Consider the following 24317-nt stretch of genomic DNA (forward strand, 5'->3'; position numbering starts at 1 on the left):
GACAAATTACAGGATCATTCGATATCAAAGGGATGTTGTAAGGTGCTGGACAACCATGTGCCCACACAACAGCTTCACTGCACATTAGCATTCGCTATAACAGTCCCCGGAGCTTTACTGGAGGGTAAGATCATCATTCTTCCCAAAGCGACTGCCTAATTTAATGTTAAACTGGGTTAAAACCTGGTGTAATATATTATTCACATTAATTTTATACCCATTAAACTATTCAGTGACCTCTCATGGTCTGCAGCTGCATGCATCATCCTGTCACTCCTGGAAATGCTTTAGTACTGTATAAAGTTTGTATTAATTTAATGTGACGTATTAAATTACATACTGCACCTAATGTGACATATTGCTGAGTAGAATACCTTAATGTCTCTCAGCTTGTAGAGTTTAGCTTTAGCAGGAATAACACAACAACTTATCAGTTTTATGGCATGTGGGAGAACGGTTTTGAGCTTGCACCAAAGATTGGTGGTGCTTTGTTATCATGACAGCAGTCAAACTTTTTTTCCTGGGTTGTATGTTTAGGAACCTGAAAGCAGCAGTGGTGGCATATCCATGGCATGTGGTCTGCGTGCACCTGGTCAGATTGGCCTTTTGAGAATTTGAACAAAGAGTGGGTGCACAGACCTAACTCCAAGGTAATCTGCCGGCGAGCCAAATAACACCAACACATTACTGTTAGTGCCCAATGTAGCCTAATTTATTCCAACACTTTTGGTGTTGGAGCTGCCATGCAGGTAACACTGCAACAATAATCTGCAAACCTGACCAAACTTTGGCCCGATGGACATCGAGATTCATATTTGCTGCCCCTTCTACACAGTAGGAGTCCCAGCTGGAAAGAAGTGCACACCTGTCCAAATTGTACATAAAGATTGGATTGAGCTTAATTCAAAATATGATTTTGGATTTTGCGTGCATGATGCTTCAGACAAACACAGGCACACAGATAATAAAATATTTGTTCTGCAGTGCACCGCATTCTGTACTTAAAGAAATTAAAATACTGCGAATGCTTCTCATCAGAAGGGCTGAAGCTGATGGTGGAGGTGGAGAAACCTTCTATAATTTATTAGGAAATTCCACTTATTGTAAGGAAAGATCCTAGAACAGATGGGATACCTGTGCTGGTAGTATTCTGGTATGGTTTGGAAAGCGGGAAAGCGTTCAATAGCTTCATGACTTTGTGCTGGAAAAAGGTTTTCAACATTTGGCTGAAAAATCTATCTTGGAGGTCTAGGAAAACACTTGGCAGTTTCCAATTGAGTGAGAAGAAGGCTTTTGGGTACCTTAGCAGTACTTTATTTAGCTTGACTTCTATGACTGAACTGGAGCTCTGCAACATTTTTTTCCCAGTCTTTCTTTTTAGATGTTGCAGAGCAAGGCTTCTTGACGATCCTACAAAGATTGGTTACTGTCTTTTCCACTGGTCTGCAGTCTTTGTTGCTGCAGGACGATCGAGGCTAGATATTTGGACATTGCCCTCTAACATTTCTGAGTCTGAAGAATTGCTTCTCTGAAACCTGAAGAGTTGATGTTTTTGTATGGCACTCCTCTAAATCATTAAAACATTCTTCTTTTTATAAGTGTTTATCCTGCATGATTAACACAGAGCATTTGATTGGCATTATTTAACTTTGTTAAATACATAGTAATGACAGTGGGTGATTTCTGCCCATCTGAGGTTATGTTTATTTGATTTGAAGATAGATCATAAACAAAACTTTGCAGTTTAATATGTACACCTAGTTTTTACATCAAACATATTATTCTTGATTGCTTTACCTCTTCGTCGCTAACAACACCGCCATCAAACACCTTCGCCACTAGCTCATGGCTAACCCGATCCAGCAGGAACACTGAACAGCTAGGAGAGCGGAGAGAGTCAAAATCAAAAAGGCGACAGAAAACAGAGCAAAGCCGGTGACTTCACAGAGGTTTTTCTCATTCTACTTCAAGTCAATTTGAAACTTTAATCAAATCAGGCAAGTTGGCTGAGAACAAATGGCAGAAATAGCCTTTTTGCAAATGGAGATAAAGAGATTTCCAGTCTACAAAGGCATGCTCTCTCTTTCCGACATGCATTAAAACGTCCTTGTTAGGATAAATCAGAGGGCTTACATCTCTGCGTCGCTCAGGTTCCTGGCCTCCACAATTATTTCCTGTAGCAGCACTGACACATCATCTGGAGGAATCGGGGTGAGAGGAAGAGACAGAGAGAGGGAGGAATCCAAAAGAAAACAGAGAAAATTATAGCAGTATGATAGAGCCCAGGCAGACAGAAATAGAGATTACAACATGAGTACCTGAGGATCAACAGCACAAGCTGATAAGAGCTTTTGTAATCATGGGTTCAGTCCAGTGAGTGGCAATTTGCTCTAACACTGGATCAATTTTTGTTCTCGCAATCATGATAAATCAACAATGACATGTTCTGCTGTGGCTGCTGGCTGTTTTATAAGAATGGGAGTGTAAGGATGGAATAGCCATCATTTTTAATGCCCTTTTAAGTTTATTATTATGATTCTGGACATTATCACCTTTACGGTCAGTAATATCTCATTCAATTATGTGCACCGTTTGGCTTCAAAGGTGAGCATTTAAATATCTGCCAGCAAAGCAGATCTTCCAGCAGTGTCTGTTCACTGGACGTTCAGACAGAGACGGGGAAAGAGACGTACCCAAGTGTGTGAAGAGGTTCTTGGCTACTTGCAGAAGTGCCTAAAAAGGGAAACGGTGGACAATAACAAGCTCATCAAAAAACAGCTTCAGAGCGTAAAGCACATTCCTTCATCATCATCATATGAATGCCGTACTAATTATGAACAACTTGACTAATAATGGAAAATGCAATCAGAAGGATTTTAAAATTGAGAATTGGGTGCACAAGTTTGAATTTATGGAAGATTTTCTCAGGCTGAAATTATGCATAGAGTGTGTGTGTTCCCTCTAAAATACGGAGAAATATCTCCCAGCAAGCCACAGAAAATCCTCAAGGTTTTTGTTACCTAGTTTTATGGTCAGACAAGTCAGAGGTTGAAAATATTTGGCCACAATGAAAGATGAATGTTTGGTCAAGGTGAAGCTTTCAAACCAAACCAACTGGCTTGGTTTGGTTTGAAACCAAACCAAGCCAACCAAATCAGTGGTTATAAAGCAGTGGTACTGGTGAGCTGAGCAAAGCAATAGGGATAGCGAAGAAGGACTAGCTTGGATTTTCCCCCTGTTAGCACAAATCAAACAGATGGAAAGCAGCAGCCGGGGCACCGGTTGGTGTTCTAGCAGGACGATGATGTCAAACGTACACCAAAACCGGCTTTGGAATTGAAAGGCCAGAGTAAAACTAAGCTTCAAAATTAACTTTACTATTTCAAAATATCCATTAACAATTATTATTAGTGGGGGCAAATGGATATATTAACATATTCAGGTTGGTTTAGCGAAAACCAACCTTTAAATAACACGCACTTTAAAGACAGGGTAGTTCAAATAAATCATTTAAAGACCAAATTATTATGACTTTCATATTAACAATAAGCACATGTAAACTTGCGAGTGAGTGGGGAAATGTGCGATACCTGGCATTCCACTTTTAGTTTCTGCTCTTTCTGAAAGGCCAGAGTTGAAGTGAGGACTGTTGAGGTGTAGCAGAAACAGTGCTGGATGACGTGTTCGTCTGCCTCTGCATGTCTGCAGAACACAAACAAAGTCAAACAGAGAGTTATACACTTAATCTCCTCTTAATGTATTATTCATGTTGCAGTAAAACGTCTCTGAGCGTTTTTTCTGTAGCTCTAGAACATTTTAATAAACATTGTTTTTACTATAGTTTTAAATCCTAAATTTTATATTTACTCATAGGGAGTGATAACAATTTGTTCTAATGAATAAATACTAATCCAGTGCATTAATTCTTTGTTTTGTCCCTGCTTCGTCGTGTTTCGGGTCACGGCACCTCATTTCAGAGAAATGCAAATTGCTTCTGTACCTCTTCTGTGTTTCATTAACATCTCATAGAAGACACTAAATATCCTTGGTGAAAAATCAAGTGTTGTGAAATAAAAAGGCCCAAATTGCACATATAGTACTTACAGCTAATTAAAATGTTCCCCTACTGGATAATTTTGCTGAACAAATCTAAAAATGATTTTCTGCTCCTGCTTGGGTGACATTTTCTGTTCCAATAAGTCAAAAACTCATCAAGACAGCAATGCAGAAACGGGTAACGTAAAAGAACAAAGTCACAGCAAAATGTCTAAACTGGGGAAAAAACCCCCAAAACAATAATGAAACCAGTTTTCCTCCAGGTTGGGAATCTTTCTAAACACCAAAACGATGACCATAATGGCTCATGTAATTGGCTGCAGTTATCTGTCACTTCCTATAGAGAGCAGTGGCACATTGTTATGGGCTCGAGGGTCTTTCCTGGTTCCAGATCAGACACACAAGGATCCTGTCAATGGAGACAGGAGCCTGCATCTGGGAAATATCTGTGACTGACACCCAGGAGTTACACAGAGCTACGCTGAGACTGGAGGATCATTTTCTGTGGTAACAGCCAGTTATTTGCAGTCATGACATCGTCTGGTCTCCATCCCCACAGGTTGAAAAGTAGCCAGTAGGAGTCCTTTTCTAAAAACCGTAAAATACACGTATACTGCAGAAGAAGAGCACACAATACACAACAAATAGAAGATTTTGGTTATGAAATAGCGCTTTGTAACTCTGCAGTAGACCCGGCCGCCGTGTTGGAGAGAAAGATATTTTGAAATTCTTCCATATCTTGGAAACAAGCCTAACAAGCGGTAGCTTTGTGCTTCCAAACACGGATATTGCCTAATATATGAAAAACAAAAGGTTCTCTGCGTTGGCCCTATTCCTTGCATTAAGGTTGATCTAACAAAATCACTTTTTGATATTTTGAGCACTACCATTTTTCTGTTTCCTCCGTTTGTGGAGTTTTATATGAACCTATTACCGCTGCCATGCTGTGCTGCTGGGGACATATGAGGCCATATTTTACTTTTCACACAAACAAACTCTGCATATGTAATCTTTATAATGATGGCAAAGTTCATCTGTTTCACTGCGTTCGGAGCAAAGACCAGACTGACTGAGTTATTTGCTCCGTGGAAACCCTAATCCTGCAGCACTCACCATGGTAATGAGATGCCAGCCACTACTGAGTGAAATGATCAGACATGATCCCTTCTCATCCATCTCATGAGGGTGCATGCATATGTGGAAAAAAATAACAACAATATACCAATAAACTCCTCTGCATACTTTAACAAACACAACCGTGGTGATAAAAAATCAAAACAAAAAAAAAAACTAGAGAGCTTTTTCCCTGACTTCTGTATTCAGGAGATAACGGCATTGCTCCTGGCAGCGCACAGAGACAAACACACACCGAAGAGACACGCCAAAACCCGCTGCTGCCAAATCAGGCAGCCAAACCACCCGCTGCTGTTAGACTCATGACCTGACTCCAGATCATCACACCGCACATCATCCTCATCCTCATCATCATCTCACCCATCTGCTCACACACACACACACAAAGGGAGGATGAGTGGACATGAGTTTTAAAGTGCAGCGGCATGCAGTCGAGGGCTCACTTTAAGTCTTCACATTCTGTCAGAGGCCTGACAGTCAGAGAAACATTTCACAGCCTTCAAAGATGGGCCAGACCAACAGTCCAAACACTTGTCACTGATTTCTTTTAAATGAAAGATTAGGCAAAGCTTTGCTTTGTTTGGGAAGAACGCATAAGAATATATAATAGCTATACTGATGGAGCGCAATCAGCAACCTTCTGAGGTTTTTTTCTTCCTCCTGTGATTTTAATGAAAGTCTAGTTTCTCTCAGGAGTTTTTGAGGGTTTTGTAGGTGGCAGCTTTAGAGAGTGACTTTCTGGAAATCTGGTACAAAGACACAATACTAGCCATGGTCTTCAGAAAGTGGACCTTAATTCAGAGCCTTCATGGCTCAAGAAGAAGAACTATTTGTCATAACATTTATTGGTTGTGCACTCCACAAATCTGGCCTTTATGAAAGTGTGGGAGTCCAGGCATCTAAGGCTGGAGTTCTGCTACATTTAGATGCGTTCCTGGTCCAAAACACCTACATCAACCGATTAGGTCTTTAGCAGGACTCTCTGCAGAACATAACTGCATCCAACAAACCCGTCATTTGGTTCAGGGAAACAGCAAAATGTTGACCTACATGCCAAATATTGTGCGGTGAAGACGATAACTGTACGTTTCTCTGAGTGGTGGTGACAGAAAGCTCTATGTGTGTTAACATACACCTAATCAGCTTGAACACCCAATCCAAATGATAAAGCATGATTATAGTTGTATTATGATGTGGAATTGCTTTTCTTGATTGGGAAAAAAGTAGATGGTTAAGAGCGGATGGGAGGAAATCTAATCAAAGACAGCCAAACACGTAAAACTGAGGGAAGGGTTTGTCTTCTCTCAGGTCAACCCTAAGCAGAGCTGCAGCTGAATGCTTTAGATCGAAGCATATGGAAGTGTTATATTGGCTCAGCCAAAGCCCCAACCTAAGTAGAAATGAGACGGTATGTCAGGACTTAAAAATAGATTTAAAGGTGCTGTCCATTCTGATTGAAATTGAGGAATTTTTGTGAAGGGGAAAAAATAAAATTTTATATTTCATTTTTTATGCAAGATTTCCTCTCGCTTTACAGTGATAAACTGCTTTGAGTTGGTTTATTACATTAAAATGCTAATAAAATGTAATTGAATGTCGTGGTTTTCATTTGACAAAATGTGAAAGGTAAACAGAAGGGAGATTTAAGTTGGTGAGTGAAGAAAACTCAAAAAATGCATCTTTTAACAAAAGAAGCTCATTAGTAAACTATTACTGAACAATTGGAAATCTGTATTAAACAACAAGCATCAGACTCGCAGCAAGTTGAAAACAACTCATGTCTGATAAAGTGCAACGAATCAAATCATGAACTTCATATTTTAGCGATTTGCATTGTTGTGCGATACTCATGAAGACATAATAAACACTTTCTACTCCAATTAACTAAATAAACATTTCCATAATTTCCATATAATGTAAGCAGTTAGAAGATCATTAAATTGAGTCATTTCTGTGTATTTTGAGCTTGTGAAGGAAGCTGGTGCTTCAGTGCACACATCTTTATCCCTGTTGCAGTCTTAAACGTGCCAATTAGCGTAATTTGTAACTTTAAAAGGAACGATGTGTTAATCTAACAGGAGGCATGAAAGGTTATATCTGTTTTTAGAGCTGTCATTTCCTAAACTTTCAGTGGAAAATGGCAACAACATGGCCCTGGGCCTCTCCTTGAGCCTTTCAGACATCAAATACATGTTATTCACTAATGCTGACATTCCTGCAAAGGACTAATTCATTTTGCATATATAGTGAATCATTAAAGTCCTTAATTTGAATTAATTATTGGTCTTTCTTCATCCTTGCCGTATTTAGATTCCAGGGAGCTGCAAACAACACTCACATAACAATGACTGAACAACAAAAAGAGCAACAGAAAACTTAGCGTTGGTGCTACTGACAGATAGCTTAAAAAAGAAATATTGAGTATTTGTGTTGGTCCTAATTTTATGCTGCCCTGGGTGATAAACCCTGCTCTGGTATTTAGTTTTACTTCTCAATGGGCTCTTCCTCTCCCTTTAAGTAAATGCAGCTAGCTCCTCCACTTCATTTAGATTATGACTATCCTGCTGCCAGTAAAATGTCGAATCCTCTGCAAACTCAACAAATCCAGGCAAATTAGCTAATCTAATCAGACCTCATCTCAAAATTACTGTTGCATAAATTGTTGCTTCTCCTAAGAGTCAGCAGTCTCAAATAGCAGTAAGTGAACCAGCAGTCCTGATGCATTTTGGCAAGAAGTCGCGCAAGGGTGGGATACAATATTCTGCAATTACCAAGCTTTGAAAGGACACACGGCCAACATGACAAATTAGAAGTCTCTCACCTCTGTCCGCCCTGCTTGTTAAAAGCGCAGGCTAGCGCCACCACATGACCGGTGGCCCTGCTGACAACAGGGACACAAAGCATGGAGGAGATCTCACAACCCAGCATGCTGGACAGCTGCCTGCGTTCTTCCTGAGAGGACGAGAAGGACACAGACAACATCAGACAGGCAGAAAGGAGGCTAGTTTGATGGATCAATAGATAAGACGGATTGAATCTTACAGCGCTGATGTCCTGGAGGGAAATAGACTTTTTTTTCTCCACGACTTGACCAAAGCGTCCAAACATCAGCTGGACAGTTGAGAGAGAAAGACAGGGGTAAAGCGACCAAAGGAAAAGGGTGTGTGTGTGTGTGGGGGGGGGGGGACACACCAAAATCATGACAAAAAATATTAGAAGAAAATGTCCCTAGAGATTGTTTTTGGACAAAAACAAATAATAAATGAAGGCTTTTGTACGTTTTATTGTAAGATAAAGACTTTTTTGCCCAGATAGCTTTTCACCCCAGCTATCATAAAGGTTTCACACATCATTTGACCTGGGGGACACACACCATGTATTCACCCTGTAATGAAGAGCCTGTTAGTGACGCTACAGCTGCAGCATGGACAGGAGACCCGGAGCAACTCGAAGGAAGCGATTACTTCTCCTGCACAAATTTCTTAATTACAAACCCCTACAGAGGATTAGGAGCCTTTGCATGTGGAAGCTTTATTCTTTTGTGTCCGTCAAAAACACACGCAGGATTACAGCACTTGTATTCTAAGTAAGCTTATTATTATTGTTATTATTAGCAGCAAACATCCCTGAAAATCTCAGCTCAGTAAAGCAGGAGATGACAGGATCCAGTGAATAACAGAAGGGAATGATTGATGAAGAAACATTTGAAATATGGATGATCAAACAAACAGGCAATTGATTAATTACCAAATGGTCTCACAGGGAACATTACACATCTACAAATACAAGAAAATAAATCCATTGTGTTTTTCTTTCTCTGTCTCACCGGGAAGCTGATCTCCTCCTCCAGCACTTTGTCTCCAACCACCTAAATGTAACAAAGGTCAAAGGTTACAAACTATTTAAATGTTAGGTTTGAATTTAGTTCCAAATCACAGCAGAAAATGTAGATGGCTATAATCTATCTGTGTATGTCTCAGTGTGTGAAGAAAAGAGGTTGAACGTTTGAACATTGTTACCTTGTGGCATTTTAAAAACATATAATGAAAACCAGTGTGATTGAGAGCGAATGACCCTAATCATGTTGCCAAGTTAGTTACAAAATGACTCAAGAGCAACAAAGTTGATGTTTTGAAGTGCCCATCATAAAGTTCTGATCTAAGTCCCATAGAAAATTTATAGGTGAAGCTAAAAAGGTGTAAGCGATTATGACATTGTCATAATCGCTTACACATTGACTGAAGTCATAAAGTTTAAATAAAAACTTTACCAAAGAACATAGAACTTTTTCTAACCTCCACATTTAAGGAGTGTTAAAAATTTGACAATAGATTGATAATAATAGAATTACCTAATATAAGGAAAGCTTGGTGTGTCTTAAAGTTAGCCACTTAGAATAAAAAAAAGTGGTTGTGTGTCTTTCATACTGTGTAAATAAAGATTTGGCTTCGACGGTCTGAGTGTGGTCACCTGGCAGAATAGCTGATGGTTGTCCTCAGACACCAGCAACAAACAGCAACACTGAGACTTGGTCTGCTGCTGCAGCTGCACAGGAAGAGAAACACATCAGTCCAAACTGCGTACACAAAATCACAAACTACAACAAAACCGGATCCAGCCAGATGACTCCAGCCATTTTAGTTAGAAATCAAAGAGCAATGAAATTACCTGGATCTCCACTTTGGCAATATTTTAATGTAATCTTTAATGCTTTGCTGCACCAATGAAGTAATTTAATGTTATTCAGATAAAAAAATTAAATGAATCCCTATTGCCCATGTAAATGTCTTTCTCCTTTATTTCTGTTTATTTTGTTTCCAAGCAGTCAGGCTTTCTCAGAATCTTTTAAATAGGTTTTGATCTATATTCTTTCAATCTTTTTGAAGGTCTCTCAAAACTAAGCAGTTTTTTTTTTTATTATTATTTTCAGTCCAGTATCTGACCATATTTACAGGATTATTTTTCATTTGCTCGATAAGCCGCTGTAATACCTTTTGACTTGACTAATGAATCATTCAGCTGTAAGGTCTTAGCTGGATTATTCTGTTTCGTAACAACATGACTAATAAATCTTGAAGTTTAGTAGTTTATTTACGCATCTTTTCCTCACCTGCACTTGCCCACCTTCCCTCATTTTTCAAAGACACTGCAGATCATGCTGCCATGGTCATGCACAAGGACTTCACAGGAAATATTATGACAATATCCGGCTTCTTTGAGGCAATATATTGAGCAGTTATAGCTTATCAGCTATAGTTGTTTTGCGGTTAGATTCATGCCCACTGAAACTACACAATGTGTACAGTTAGTTGCAAAAGAGTTCATAGTCCTTGAAACTTTAATTCTTTTTTATTTTTTCATGTTGAGTAGTGTGGTGTACATTTGTATTCGGCCCTCTTTAATTCCAGTGCAATTAAATAGATGTCTCTCTACCAGCTTTGCAATGATAGGTTTGCCCATTTCTTGTTGAAAATAGCCCAAATTTGGTCAGATTTGGTCAGATTAGAGAAAAACCATCTATCATCTATCATTTACTGTATGAAAAGTCTTGCCTTAACTCATGGGCTTTGACTAGGACTAGACTAGAGTAGAAGGGATTATCTAATCTAAACACAAAATAATAGAAATAAGAAAATATGCTATAGTTTCTGTAAAATAAATACTTTAAATTTAGGACACAAAACTCAGACAAAAATAAAAGAAAGGGCATATGAAGCTCTCATATAAATGAAATGGTATGCATGCCCCCAGTCTTTCTGATGCCTTTATTCTACCTGCCGAAATTCAACCAATTTCCTACTGCTACGTGGGAAGAGAAATGCTCTATTCACATTCATAGAGTGAAATACACTGTACCACACACGCACGCACATACGCACACACACCCACACCCACACCCACCATTCTTCCCTGTAATCCACATATCTGGATGGAGAACAAGCAAGGCAGGAATAAACAGCCTCTACCGCCAACAAGCTCACCCCCAAGTCACAAACATCAGCCCCTGGGAAGAACACATGTATGTACACATTCAGCAGGAACATGCACACCCATAGACAACATGTCGCTGCGCCCACACACAGCAATAAACCCCAGCCACCTCTATTTTATTTATTTATTTTTCACAAATGCTGTTAATCCCATAAGAACTACTCAGAGCTTTCAGCACAAAACTGATGATTCTTCGGGAACAACAATCTCCTGCTTCCCCCTTTTCTCCTTCCTCATTTCTACAGCAATAAACAGGCCAAATGAATCACTACTTAAATGAAATACATTCTAACAGCAGCGCACTTTCTGTTAAAATGTGCAATCTATCGCTTTATACAAAGGAAAAAGCTGAATTACGAGTTTAGAGGTGTTGGAGGGGTGTGGGGGAGGTAATGCACGCAGGTTGATCCGACGCTGCACAGCAGTTCGATAACACTCAGTTGGTCCCAAAGACGCACAGGTGCAGGAAGGTGTGTTTGACTTTGGCAGTTAAGTGGATAAATCACCTCTTATGTTACTTAAATTGCTTAAAACACAATGCGTATTAATTTTCTCAACTGACAGCTTGTATTAGGCAGCAAACTTCAGTTTATTCTGTATGAATATAGTAGCCACAATGAATATAGTATGAAAGCAGCTTCATACTATATTCACGTAGAAAACAAACTTTTCTGGAGGAGTATTTATTACCAGGAAGAAGGATACTGTAGATACTCATACATGATGTATTCATAGGACTGGTGAGTCATTCTTTTTTCTTTTCATGAAGGTTATACTCAACAAATAATTATCATTGTTGCCCAATTAACCCAATAAGGCAATAAAACTATACAAGTAGAAACAAGTTGTTAGGATCACTTGTAATGGTTTCACGTTTGCCATCAGTGACACAGGCATTATTTTTCATTTCGATATTTCCTATTTAATTCACATGCAAAACAAGTAGCTGGTATTACCTGAGTTCAGCAGCACATGATTATATTATAGCCCTGCTGTTTCAGGAAGAGAAGGAAGGGTTTTGTTTTTGCTACTTTAAAGGCTAACCTGCTGTAATTCATATTTATTAGGATGCAAAAATATCTCTCCAGCTGATCCAAATACGCAACAGCGGGTCTGACAGAAACCAGTCTAATCCCATTTCTCCCACAGATCCTCACTGGCTGCTTTCTAATCCAGGTACAGACAGGACCTTTTTTACTGTTTGATTTACAAATAAAGTTCACCCAAACGAACAGAAAATATTCATACAACCTATAAAGAACTCTAAAGAGCGTTAATATAAAAATGACCTTTTAGTGCAAGAGCAGCATAATGTCACACTAAAAGGTATGCTGCAGTTCTCTTGCAGCGGTCTTTGGAGATTTTTCTACTTTTTTTGCTTCCCTCTTCATTTTTTGTGGTGGCAAGATGAACCTGGATCCTCACTGACCCTGTTCTGTCTCAGTCTCAGGTGTTTTTAAGCATCTTACTAACTGCTCTGACTGTAGACGCGAGCACATTTAGGCAAGTAGCCTTTTTCCTCGCCACCATTTTGTGACTCAGCACCAGATCGATAAAGCTCTGCCTCATTTAAACTGCATATTTTCTTTACCTAGTTTGGAGAGGGACAGGCGTACCATCATATTTAAATCATTCAAAGTTTTATTTGCACACTGATCAACACCAAAAATGCAGTTACAAATACATTTATTTTTATAAATATTATTAGTAGTAACACAAATAAGAAAATAAGTGGTATTATTTATCTTGTTCATTTGTTTATTCAGCTGCAATAAAAGATTAACTGATAAGATTAAAAAAAACAGTTGTATTGGGGGCATCAATAAAAGTGCAGGAAGCTGTCAAACACTCTTAGTAACCAAGCTACCTTGTACCTTTAAAAGCTCTAAATTGTATAAAGTAAGTTTTCCCAACAGAGCAGCTTTCTGGACATCCGTACAGGACAATACACAGACACAAAGAACAACCTTCTCTCTATATAGTCATGAAGCAATCTTGTGCTGGAATGTACTGAGGATTTGTGCAGGTTCACCTTCAAATCGCCCTCCTGTCTCTGGTTTTATCCCAGTTTCTCTTACATTTCCCCGTCTGTGAATAACTCCATACATTTGAATTGTATTTCTGATGATGCTGTTCCTCCCTCGCCGCTACGGCACAGCTTCTTCTCCACTGCATTTGATCTACACTTTGTTTCTCGCCTCTCTTTTTACAGAGTCTATCTGACTCTGTATATATAAATATGTGAAGCGGGTGGAGGGGCTGCTCTGTGGGGAGATTGATGAAGTAATGGTGTGACAAAGATTTTGCAACAGAAAGGGAGGTAGAAGTCACCAGTGGAGATGTTTTGCATTTACTGTGCATCTGTGTGTGTGATGGTGGGAGGGGGAGGAAGGGGTATGAGTGATCTCAGCTACTTACATAATTGATGACTTTGAGCTGAAGAGAAGCGGCATCAAGGTCATAGAGCTCACCTAAAAGAGGACAAGGAAACAAAAAGAGAGAGAGGGAGAGAGAAAGTGACAAGAGTGAAAAAAAACACGGAGGAGCAAGGGCGAAGCGACATCAGGAAAGAGAGGGAATTCAGATCATGTATGCGAAGGGACAGAGAGAAATCCAGAGAGAGGTGCACTCAGACAGCGAGGTCAGGGAAGGGTGAAAGGAGCCGGTTAACAGGGGGACTAATAACAAAGACAAGACAAGAGATGGAGAGCTGCCTGGACTGCAGAAGAGAGAGCCGGAAAAGTGAAGCAAAGGCAGGGGGAAGCTGGGGAGAAAAAAGGCAACTCATATTTATTGACAATTACTGGAGAGTAAACAAAGTTTATGTATGTGTGCAGGAACAGCAGGAGGTAGTCCACCTCCATTATGCATGAGAATTTAAACAATGTTTTGGAAAAGCATTCTGCTTTCAGACTATGAATCTAAATCGACAGCCTCCAAGCCACTGGGTCCAACTCTAAGAGTGCACTCGGTCTGTGACTGCATGACTGCCGTGTTTCTGTATAGTATAGCAGGGACAGTTTTTGTGCTTTGATGAGCGTGTATGTGTGTGAGTGCTGCGAGCGTACCACAGAGCTGCAGAATGTTGCGATCTAGCTCGCAGTAGTCCTGCTCTGAGACATTGAGGTGCAGCAGAGCATTGTGGGACTGCAGTGGAGACGGGCTCAGAAGAGGCCTCTGATAGGACGCCTGCACAGCCTGGATGCGAACACATGCCACCGAGGCCTGCAGGGCCATAAAGCAGCAAACACAAACAAAGACAAGCAGCAAAGTCAACTAAAATAGATATTTAACTTTGAGCTCTCTGTGCTTCTGTTTCATTATGTTTCTATCCCAGATAAAGACAGTCACTGAGCTACTGCTGCCACTGACTCCACAGGCTTTGTTGTTTGTTTCTGCCTGTAAAAAAATACTCCTGGACCAGAACTTCAATTTTTCTTTTGCTGTGTCTGCTTTCTGCCCTTTCAAGTTCAAGTCGGCTGTAGCAGATGGCCAAGTCTGATTCTGCAGGAAGTTTCTTCATGTTAAAGTTTATTCATAAACACAGTTGTATTGGGGGCATCAATGAGGCATAGCTGCAAAATCAACCACTTCTTCTAAGTTCAAATTATACCAACTTAGGAATTTCAATTTATTTTTGCTACATCTAATTTAACATTAATCCTGCAACTTTTAACTGAACAATAAAGAAATTATTCAGAATCAAAATGTAAAAAGTAAAATAAAAACTGGAATAAATTGGTGGCATAGGTGTGTATGCCTCTAAACTAATACTGTGTTAAATTAACAATCTTTTAAAGATCAGACCTGTCAAAGTGTTAATCTGTGATGAAGTACAACTTCTGGGCCACTCTTCCAGAAAGGAAAGGAAATCCGGGGTTGCAATTTCAGACTGATTTAATTTTATTTGTCAATGTGGATGAAATGTGAGCAGCTCTAAATAGCTTTGAATTTCTATCTAAAACACAAAGGTTTTTAGCTGAAAGATGAAAAAGAAAAGGGATTACGTTTATCAGTATCACCGTGAGTCTAAGCTTACAAACAAATTAACAACAGACTGGCTCCACCTGAAGGAAGTAATTTTTTTTTTTTTTGAATGAACCACAGGTAAAAATATAACACTTTGAGAGCTGGCATGCTATATTCTTCACTTGTGTTGCACTGTTCTGCAAAGCCTACTTTTGTCAAACCTTATTGAGTAAAACACCTCCAGCAACATGCCGCAGCTCATGTTGCCAGGTTTTTTTCCCCCTTTCATTTCATGTTTGATCACGAAACACAGAGAAAAGGGGATCTTACGTGTTTTCCCAGCACATTCAGATGCAGTTCGTCTTGATCTGATAGCGGGCCACATCCCACCTGTAGCACACAGAGACAAACGCACAACCAGTGAGATCTGAGCAGCACAAGGCATTGGTGCGATCTGTGATGTCTCAGAATTCATTTTAGGTGTGCATGTTAACTTAATTCAGCTCCCAACAATCTGCTTTTCCACAAAGAAGAGGCTGAATCTGCAGCATTTGATATTTTTATTTTTTTTCCCTCACCAGTAAGACGGCTAGGACCTTGGTGTGATCCTGATCCAAGATGGGGACTACAAGAGCTGAAAGACAATGAGGTAGAAGTAAAATAAAGCTTAAAATAACTGGATCTAATTAATTTTCATGACTGTAGATGTTAATCATATTTGTTCTTTTTCTGTGTTTTATGCTAAAGACGAACAAAGAAAACAGGAAATAGAAAAAAACCCATATAAAGTACACAGCCGATGTCCTTGAGTGAGACTGCTTATTCCTTTCATTTGAGCTGCAACAATGAGATGCCACTTGTTGCTCCAGACAATAAAACAAGCAAGCACACAAACTCTTTCCTGCATAATTACTACACGTTCATTGGTATGCATTTATTCCCGCAGCACAAAGCGACTTTGCATATGTATTTTTTCTTTGTCCAGACATTCCTCAGGTTGTTCTCCGAATTCTATCATTTGGCGAGCAGAAAAGAGTCTGTTCATACTCATCTCACTTTTATTTTTTTCCTCTCAACACAACCTTTTATTGCTTCTGTTAGGGTCCTTTGTATAATTTTGTTGCTCACCCAGCTGCATACCTCTCGCAGTGTAATTATCTTCTCTTGTTAACTACTTCTCTCTCCATCTCCTCCCTTTTGTTGTTTTTATATTTCTGCGCTCTCTGCTCGCAGAGAAGGACCCGTAATTACACATTTTCTTCCCTGCCTGGACCCTACATAAAACATTCAGCCGAACCTCTCCTGTGTGCCGGTAACGGTGCAGCGAGGAAGAGCCTGTATTTCTCTGGCAGTTCAGACGGAGGGAAACCGGCACACTCGCATCGCTTCTGCTGCTCCACAGCACTCCTACGACAGACACAGAAAGGGTCTGAGTCAGGTTGCGGCAATGCAATAACACGCATGAAATTGGTCTAAATTAATTTCGTTTTTGTCAGACACAGCAGAGACAAAAGAAACTCAAGAAGAGGTCTCCCTGGAAGAAATTCATTACAGATGGAAAAACAATCACCGGCATTAATAAAACAGATGTGTTTTGTTAATTCACACTCGTCAAAACACCGGTGAATAGAGCCATTATCCATTGTGAGAGGATATTGTATGTTTTCATGGGGAGAGCAGGGATGATGTGTAACCAGGTGCATCATATTCAGAACATGAGGCGAACATTTTAAATTTCTCGGATGAACAAAACAAACTCCTTCAGAATTGGAGAAAAAGCATAAGAAATCTAAATAGCATCACTGAAGAACACACAGGTAAATCCAACATTTATGTGCAGCACATAATAATAGGCTAAGCCCTCTGACAGAATCACACATACACACATGCACGCACACACATAAGGCAGCAGTCACTCCATTACATGCCCGTAGAGTCTGAACACCCCCCGCACCCTAAACCACTGCAGGAAATCTCAGCATGATGCATTGATTTCAAAGTGTCCATTTATTTCAGCTCACTGAGGAACAGTGCACTCCAATCAGAAAATATTCTATTGTGGCAAATACATTTGACCTTTGTGTAATGTATTTGTTCAAAGCAGCTCTGCAGCACAGCCCTGGAGCCGATGCAAACAGGCCCAGCAAAGTTCAAAAAGCAGCCAGCAGCACTGAGAAGAATACAGTTACTAAGTATAGTAGTGCCTTTACATAAAAGTTGGGTGTTTTCTATGAGTTTGGGGATTTAAACCTGGTGCACATTTTAAGTGTAGATGACGGCAGAGACTGAATAAAATAATGGCATGTAACTTATGAAGAACATGTATTGAAGAGGAACAAAGGCTCTGGTTATGAATTAAAACAGCATTCATCTTTCCATCTATCCTGACTAGTTTTCTAGTTCCTACAGCTGAAAAACATCCCCACAGCACAATGCTGCCACCATCATTTTTTAATAGTCTGGATACTATTGAATACATGCGTGGTGCCCAATATGTAGATTGCTGCACTGATGGTTGTTGTTCTGAAAGGTTCCCTTCTATCATTCACTTTGTATCAGGTTTTCTTTTTGGTGATGTGCTGAACTGGTGGAGAGCTGCTTTCTTTCAAACCTATGTCCAAGTTAAATGCATTAAATGCAGAAAAAGTCTCATTTGACTGAGGCCTGTAGACGTTTTCCATCTGCCGCATTTAAAAAAAAAAAAAGCTTTCTTTGACTGTGGAACTTCGGTTTACTTGCACATGACCAAAAAAGTTTCAAAGAAAAAAACAATCTCTGGAGTACTTTCAGCTGAAAATGTTTGTGCATTAAGTGTGTGTGCCTGTGTGTGTGTGTCAAGGTCTGGTCTATTAGAAAGTGGTTTCGAATCAGGCTCACACCAGATGGCCTTCCACCTATCAGATGGGTTCTCTCAGTGTAGGTAGATGGGGACGTGTATTGCCAAGGTCTTGATAACAGGCTTATATAAGCAAGTGAATTTAAAAAGAGAAAAGTTAAAAGGGTCCTGTAGCCCTTCGAATATCTACAATCCGTCAATCCATGCAGCGATGACAGATGAGTGTTGGCGAGGATGTGCATGTGTGACACTGTAAAGTTGAAGCCTGAGCTTCTGTCTTTGCATGTTTGCATGGGATCCCATGTCAGTGTGCCAGTAAGGCGTTAGAAACTGGCCTCTTGTTTGACAAACAGACACATTCATCAATAATGTAGTGCTGATTTTTGCCAGCCCCTGGGCAGCAGTCACAGCAGCATATGTGCAAAGCTTCAGAGAGAGCACTTAGGAGAGAAGAGGATTGCCATGTCTCGCTAAGGGACAGAGGCGTACAGCTATCTGGGCGATTAGGTCTGCAACGCTTCCACAGGGAGAGGGACTGAAGGTGAAAGAGAGACCAAGCCACATGCGGCTCAGCGCTTTGAAAGAGAAAAACATGGCAAGCTATGTGAGTTGGGCAGCGACGTAGAATGCTGAAATGGGCCAGTAGATCACAAAAGAGGATTGGGGTGTCAGAGAGACAAAGATGTTCGACAAGATGGAAAAAAAAGAAAAGAAGAGATGAAATAAAGAGAAACAGCAAGAGACGGTAACAATGAGACACCAGAGGCAGAGAATATCCTTGTGCTTCCAGACGATGGGATCTTTCTTGGTGACATCTCCATCTGTGTGCTGATGATTGCTGATTTAATTCAAGTGCCACCTGCTTTTCAGGTAGACAAAACAGCGTTGTCACTTCCGCCCTCCTCGGCGTTTGTTTTGTCACCGCCCTGGACGGCGGCGCCGTAGCAAATCAGCCCCCAGCACTGAAAAACATCTGCAGCTCAGCGTGCGCAGGCACAAACGGTACACACCTGATCTTCCCTTCCTGTAGCACTTCGTACGGCGGGTCGTCACACAGCAGCCTGGAGTCTCCCTCCAGCACGAAGACGCACACGCACTCCTGGAATACAAAAATCAAACACGGGGACACACGCGCACCCTCGTTTGAAACATTAATCAGATTGTAATTGACATAATGAGCGACGAGCCTCATGCATTTGCAGAAGGGTTTTGGCCTATATGCTCCCCGCAGCGATGTCGAGACAGACACAACAGGCTCCATCATTCCGAATAGTAACGTGAGGCTTTTCCTTTTTCCCAGGTAATAAATTGAGAAAATTTCAATTGTGTTCATTTGCAAACGTAAATTATGTATGTGCAGACGTGTGAGAGGAAGAGAGAGCAAATACCGTGCTGGGGAGCAGCTCCTGAACGCTGTCTCGCAGGGCCACTCGGAGCGAGCGTACATCAACAACTGCTGCCAGCCGCAGCAAGGCATCCTGGAGAGGAAGACAAACAAATTCCCTCATGTGTGCTTGGCTGTTTGTTTATGACAAAAAAAAAAAAAAAAGCAGGGACCTTGGCTGCCATTTTGTGTTTTCTTTGTAGGTACAAGGTTTACACAGTCAGAACTATTTATTCGTAATGACTTCGCAAGGCTTCAAAGACCTTCTAAGTCATTTTTCTAAATGCATCCTGCTCTGTAGTTGGCAACACAAGTGTCGCACTTGGAACATAAAGTGAACTCAGACAGCAGAATTAGCTTTGCTCTTCACCGCACTCGGCGCTTTGTTTCGATTTGGATCTGTGAAAACAAAGCACTTGAAAATTCATTTGCAGAGTTTGGTAGGTAGCTGACTCACGGAGTTAAAGTGCATGGGAAGTAATGGGCGGCTCTCACAGAAGCACTTAACTTGCACCTGAGTGTATGAAAATATGTTGATCCTAATTAGAATGGCTGTGCTTAGGATTTGACTGATTATGCTAATTTCCACGCCAAAAACCTTATACCTTCACAAATCCTAAGGTCAACATGTGTCAAAGTAAATAAAATCTGACAATTGGAGCTCGAAGAAACTAAGGGAACTGAATTTCACTGAACTGGACACTTTGGACATTAATCAGGCAAACCATTAGGGCCAATGACAGGTTAACTAAATAACAAGTGGTTATTTTGTAACCTGCAACTTGTAAATGCATCCCTGCTTCAACACATCAGAGTCAAATGGCTGAAGTCTGACATCAGTCATTCAGCTCTGCAAAGGCCTTTGTCATTAATTTCACTCATTTGCATTGAAGACAGGAAGCAGAAAAACTTTGCAGAATATAATATCTCTAAAATAACAGCTCTTATGGAGCTTATGTGCATATACTCATCACCATTTATGTAGAGAATCATGATGTTATGGCTTGAGGGTTAAACTTTTGAATACTTTTAACCTTTTGCCCCTTTCCTTGAATAAACAAAAGCCAGTATGGACAAAATAAAAAGCTTTGCAGAAGACACCTAATTGTTCCCTGTTTGTTCCAAGCCAATATAACGTGTCCCCTAACTGCATTTTTATTACTTAGGGTAATACAACATTAATTGCAAGAATGAAAACATACAGACACCTCATAATCTCTTACACTGCATTACCTGAGACTTGCACATACTCTATAATATATTCAGCTAATAAAATTACTCTGGAAGGGAAACTTAGGGGTATGTTTCATTTGGTGGCGTTCAACCTCTGCACAAACAGCATCCTTTTAAATGCTCATCCACCTGCAGATTTGCCATGTGGTTCTAGCTTTTGATTTGAGTGATACGACTTTCCGTCCAGGGCGATGCGTCACAAGATGCAAATAAAAGAGTATCTCTTAGTTGGGTTCGCAAAAAGTTTTCTATGGCTTATTTGTCTGTGTAATGTAACCACAGAAATCATATTGTGCAACATATACGGATAATGATTTCAAAGCTGGCTTTGCGACTTTTGATTCAGTGCTAAATTAAAGGGATATTTCAGGGTCAACTGACCTCAGTCTTAGCTGTCTATCCATTATGGACGAATGCACCACAAAATATATAGAGGCATATAAATGGAGGCACATTTCCAGGATGCCACTGATTCAAGAGCAGCCACTGATGCTCTGTGTGAAATTTCATCTTGTCAGCAAATGCAAAAACATTTTCACATCTTCCCCCCTGCCCTTGTTTATTCTTTACCCGCAGTTTAGATTTGCTACAAAAATCATTGCCCATTGACATCTGAAGCCTGTGACTTACAGCTCTTTATAGTTTCTGACACAAACAGGAACCTCTGGAGCTGCTGCTATGCTAATTTGCAGTCTTTGCTTGCCAGCTCTGTGCACAAAAGCCAGACTGTTTATACCTGCTCTGACTGAGCAGACTTGAGAGAAATGTATGAAGAATAAAGAAATGAGAGCATAAAAGAGTAGCTCAAGCCTTGGCCACTTTCTTGACTGCGCACACTAATCTGTTGGCCAGGGGGAAAGACTTCCAGAGTCAATTTCAATGTCAAAAATATTTAAAGGATGGGTGATCCAACGGCTTTTTAACTATCTTATGAATATGTCAATTTAGCGATGCTGTTAACCATACAGAGTAGTTTGCTTTTCCCTAAAACTCTGTTCTTGTCACTGCAGGAAAAACAAATCTAGGTTATACAGCCCCGTCTAAATTTATTGACACTCCTAATAGAGATTTGAAAGAACTCGGAGCATAATAAAAAAGATACATTTAGCATTGCTTGACAGAGTTAAAATTATTTGAAAGCTTTCTATGCACTACTCTGATGAAAGTTATGAGCAAATTTACAATGGATAGCTATTTAATTGTAATAGCTACTATGCAAATGAAGATCAGTAAACATTTGCCTGATTTCAGTGGGATGAAATCAATTGTAGCACCAGTAAATTAGTACAAAACAAAAAGCAGGCTGATTTTAAATCCAATGAACAAAAGCACTTGAATGTCTTAGATGTTTCACATTTTCAGTGTGAAACACTACTGCTAAAAAAAGTTTTGACTATTCCAAGGATTTTTTTTTTTCAAATCTCATTATCAGATGTTTCAGTAAATGTGGAGGCCTGACAGAAAAAATATCTGCTACATGCAGAACTATGTAAACATCTCCACTCTATAAAATAGAAAAGACATGAGCCTTGCAAATGTGCTTCCCTTATGACATTTCACAGCATACACTTTTTATGCCCTGTGTGGTCTACTTAAATCCCAACCTCTTAGTGTTCTCATAAAGCATTATGATTTCTTGTTACCACTGTCTGAAGAAACATCTCAGTGGGACCTCAACGTCTGATCAAAGCACAGGAAAAACAACGAGAGGAAAATTGAAGACTTTAACGTCCTGCAGCACTGAAAACTGTGTTCTGAATCTAAATTGAAAAGAAAAAGCTATTCGGCTGCCTTAACTGTGAATACCTCAAAGTGTTCATGCGCCTGCTTCCAGGATTCATGCATTTAATGAGGGTGTCCATCTGTCACCTCTGTTTTTTGTAATTTTCCTCCCCTTTTTTTAGTGTCTCTGCTGTTTCTCCTCCATCTGTGTTCAGTCATATTTTTCTTTGGACTGAGGGTAAAATGTGGAAGAGAAGAAGTTGGGTGTTGAAGAAGGGGATAAAAAGATGGGGCTTCTTAGATAGCTGAGATGGTTTTGAAAATGTCAAATGTGAAGAAGGAAGAAAAAAAAAGGAGAAAACTGGAGAGTGTTGTCATGGCTGCGCACTCGATGCTGGTCATTACATATGATTAGATATGATTAAATGCGATTAGCTTTGATCACTCAATCAGCACGTTGTAATGAAGTTGGAGCCATGCCAGCCCATGTGTGAGCATCCGTACGAGTGGGAGGACGTCTGACAGAACCAAGGTATGTGTGCGCGAGCGAGTGTGTTGCATTTTAAGTTACGGATCTCAAGATGCTTAGACAAATTCCTGTAAATATTGTTGGACTGTTAGGAGATTATGCCAGCAGAACACATAAGTCCTCCCTGTTTTGCAGCTCAGTCCTCACAGAGAACAGAGGATGTAAGCCATCCTTTGTGCGTCACTGTTTGTGGATGTATGTTGCTTGCAATAAAATGTGTGCCTCTGTAAATGTCAAACGCCGTCCTATGACCTTTCCCAATAATTTCTTGCCATGTACCTCAAACCATCTGTTACATTAATTTACCTGCCTCTCCATCCCTCACTGCACATCCTCTCTCCTACACTCACACACACATGGACACACCCACTCACCCCCGCACGCACACACACACACACACACACACACACACACACACACACACACACACACACACACACACACACACACACACATGCACCCCCCCACACACCTACACACGCATGCACACACACACAAACAATCAAGCACCAAACATGACAGTTTATTTCTTTGTCTCTATTCCCTAATGCCTACACATTTTGCTTAAATTAAAAGGAACATTTTAAGGCAAAATAGATGACACTGAATTCAGTCTTTTTAAATATTTTGTCATGTTATAGCTACAAGCCTCAATTTATTTTATGTGAAAGATGAACACAAACCAGTGCACAGTTGTTAAATGAAAGAAAATTGATGAATGCATTTTTAAATGTTTGTTTTTTTCTTGTAGTAAAACTGTGTGGTGTGAATTTGTATTCAGACTCTCTGAGTTAATACTGAGTACAAAAACAACAAGGCAAAAACAGCAAGGTTCTATCAGATTGGACGGAGAGTAGATGTGATCATCAATTTTCTTATTCTAAAACACAAGGTAATGCTTTAAACCTGAATCAGGTTTCAGGTTTTCTTCCAGACTTGCACTGTATTTAGCTCAGTTTTGAAAAGCATGATGCTGCCACTGCTGTGAAGAGAGTGTGCTTAGAGTAATGCGCTGTGTGGGTTTTTTATTGTGTACAATAGATTTTAAGTAGGCTAAAAAGTTAATCTAACCAAAGGATCTTCTTCCACTTTTTTGCACAGTCCCCAACATAGTTTACGGCAAACTCCAAATGAGATGCGTCTCTTTTTTTCCCCTGCCACTTTTCTGTAAAATCCTGATTTGGAAAATAATTATACTGTAAACAAACATCTCTGTGCCTCCTCCAGAGTTACCATGGACCTACTACATGATTGTCTGATTTATGTTCTTCTTCTCCTCTCAGTTCTAGTAAAAGTCCATGTTTTGGTAGCATGTTTGCCATACTCTTGACATTTTCACTTTCACTGTCATTACTGTCATTTGAGAGTTCATCTGGTGTGGGGAGATTTAAATGTTTGTAGGTTATGAGGAAATCATAAGATCTTGCATCTTCTAACTGTTCCTTTTCGAATGAATAATCTAA

General features: G+C 40.0%; 1 protein-coding gene across 2 annotated transcripts in view; it reads right to left on the bottom strand.

The window, feature by feature from the left end:
* The window catches only part of pde2a (phosphodiesterase 2A), a 199049-nt gene that overhangs the window by 14886 nt on the left and 159846 nt on the right, over positions 1-24317 (bottom strand). For both annotated transcript variants that reach the window (XM_008425456.2, XM_008425457.2), the window contains exons 3-17: positions 19375-19464; positions 18997-19085; positions 16448-16557; positions 15729-15784; positions 15481-15540; positions 14250-14406; positions 13600-13652; positions 9661-9735; positions 9017-9058; positions 8233-8301; positions 8012-8142; positions 3591-3702; positions 2694-2733; positions 2134-2197; positions 1798-1879 (exon numbers count right to left, since the gene is read on the bottom strand). In XM_008425456.2, the coding sequence (XP_008423678.1) occupies positions 1798-1879; positions 2134-2197; positions 2694-2733; positions 3591-3702; positions 8012-8142; positions 8233-8301; positions 9017-9058; positions 9661-9735; positions 13600-13652; positions 14250-14406; positions 15481-15540; positions 15729-15784; positions 16448-16557; positions 18997-19085; positions 19375-19464 (1230 nt within the window). The remainder of the gene's footprint in view (positions 1-1797; positions 1880-2133; positions 2198-2693; positions 2734-3590; positions 3703-8011; positions 8143-8232; positions 8302-9016; positions 9059-9660; positions 9736-13599; positions 13653-14249; positions 14407-15480; positions 15541-15728; positions 15785-16447; positions 16558-18996; positions 19086-19374; positions 19465-24317) is intronic.

The sequence above is a fragment of the Poecilia reticulata genome, linkage group LG13, assembly GCF_000633615.1.
Source record: "Poecilia reticulata strain Guanapo linkage group LG13, Guppy_female_1.0+MT, whole genome shotgun sequence".
Classification (NCBI taxonomy): domain Eukaryota; kingdom Metazoa; phylum Chordata; class Actinopteri; order Cyprinodontiformes; family Poeciliidae; genus Poecilia; species Poecilia reticulata.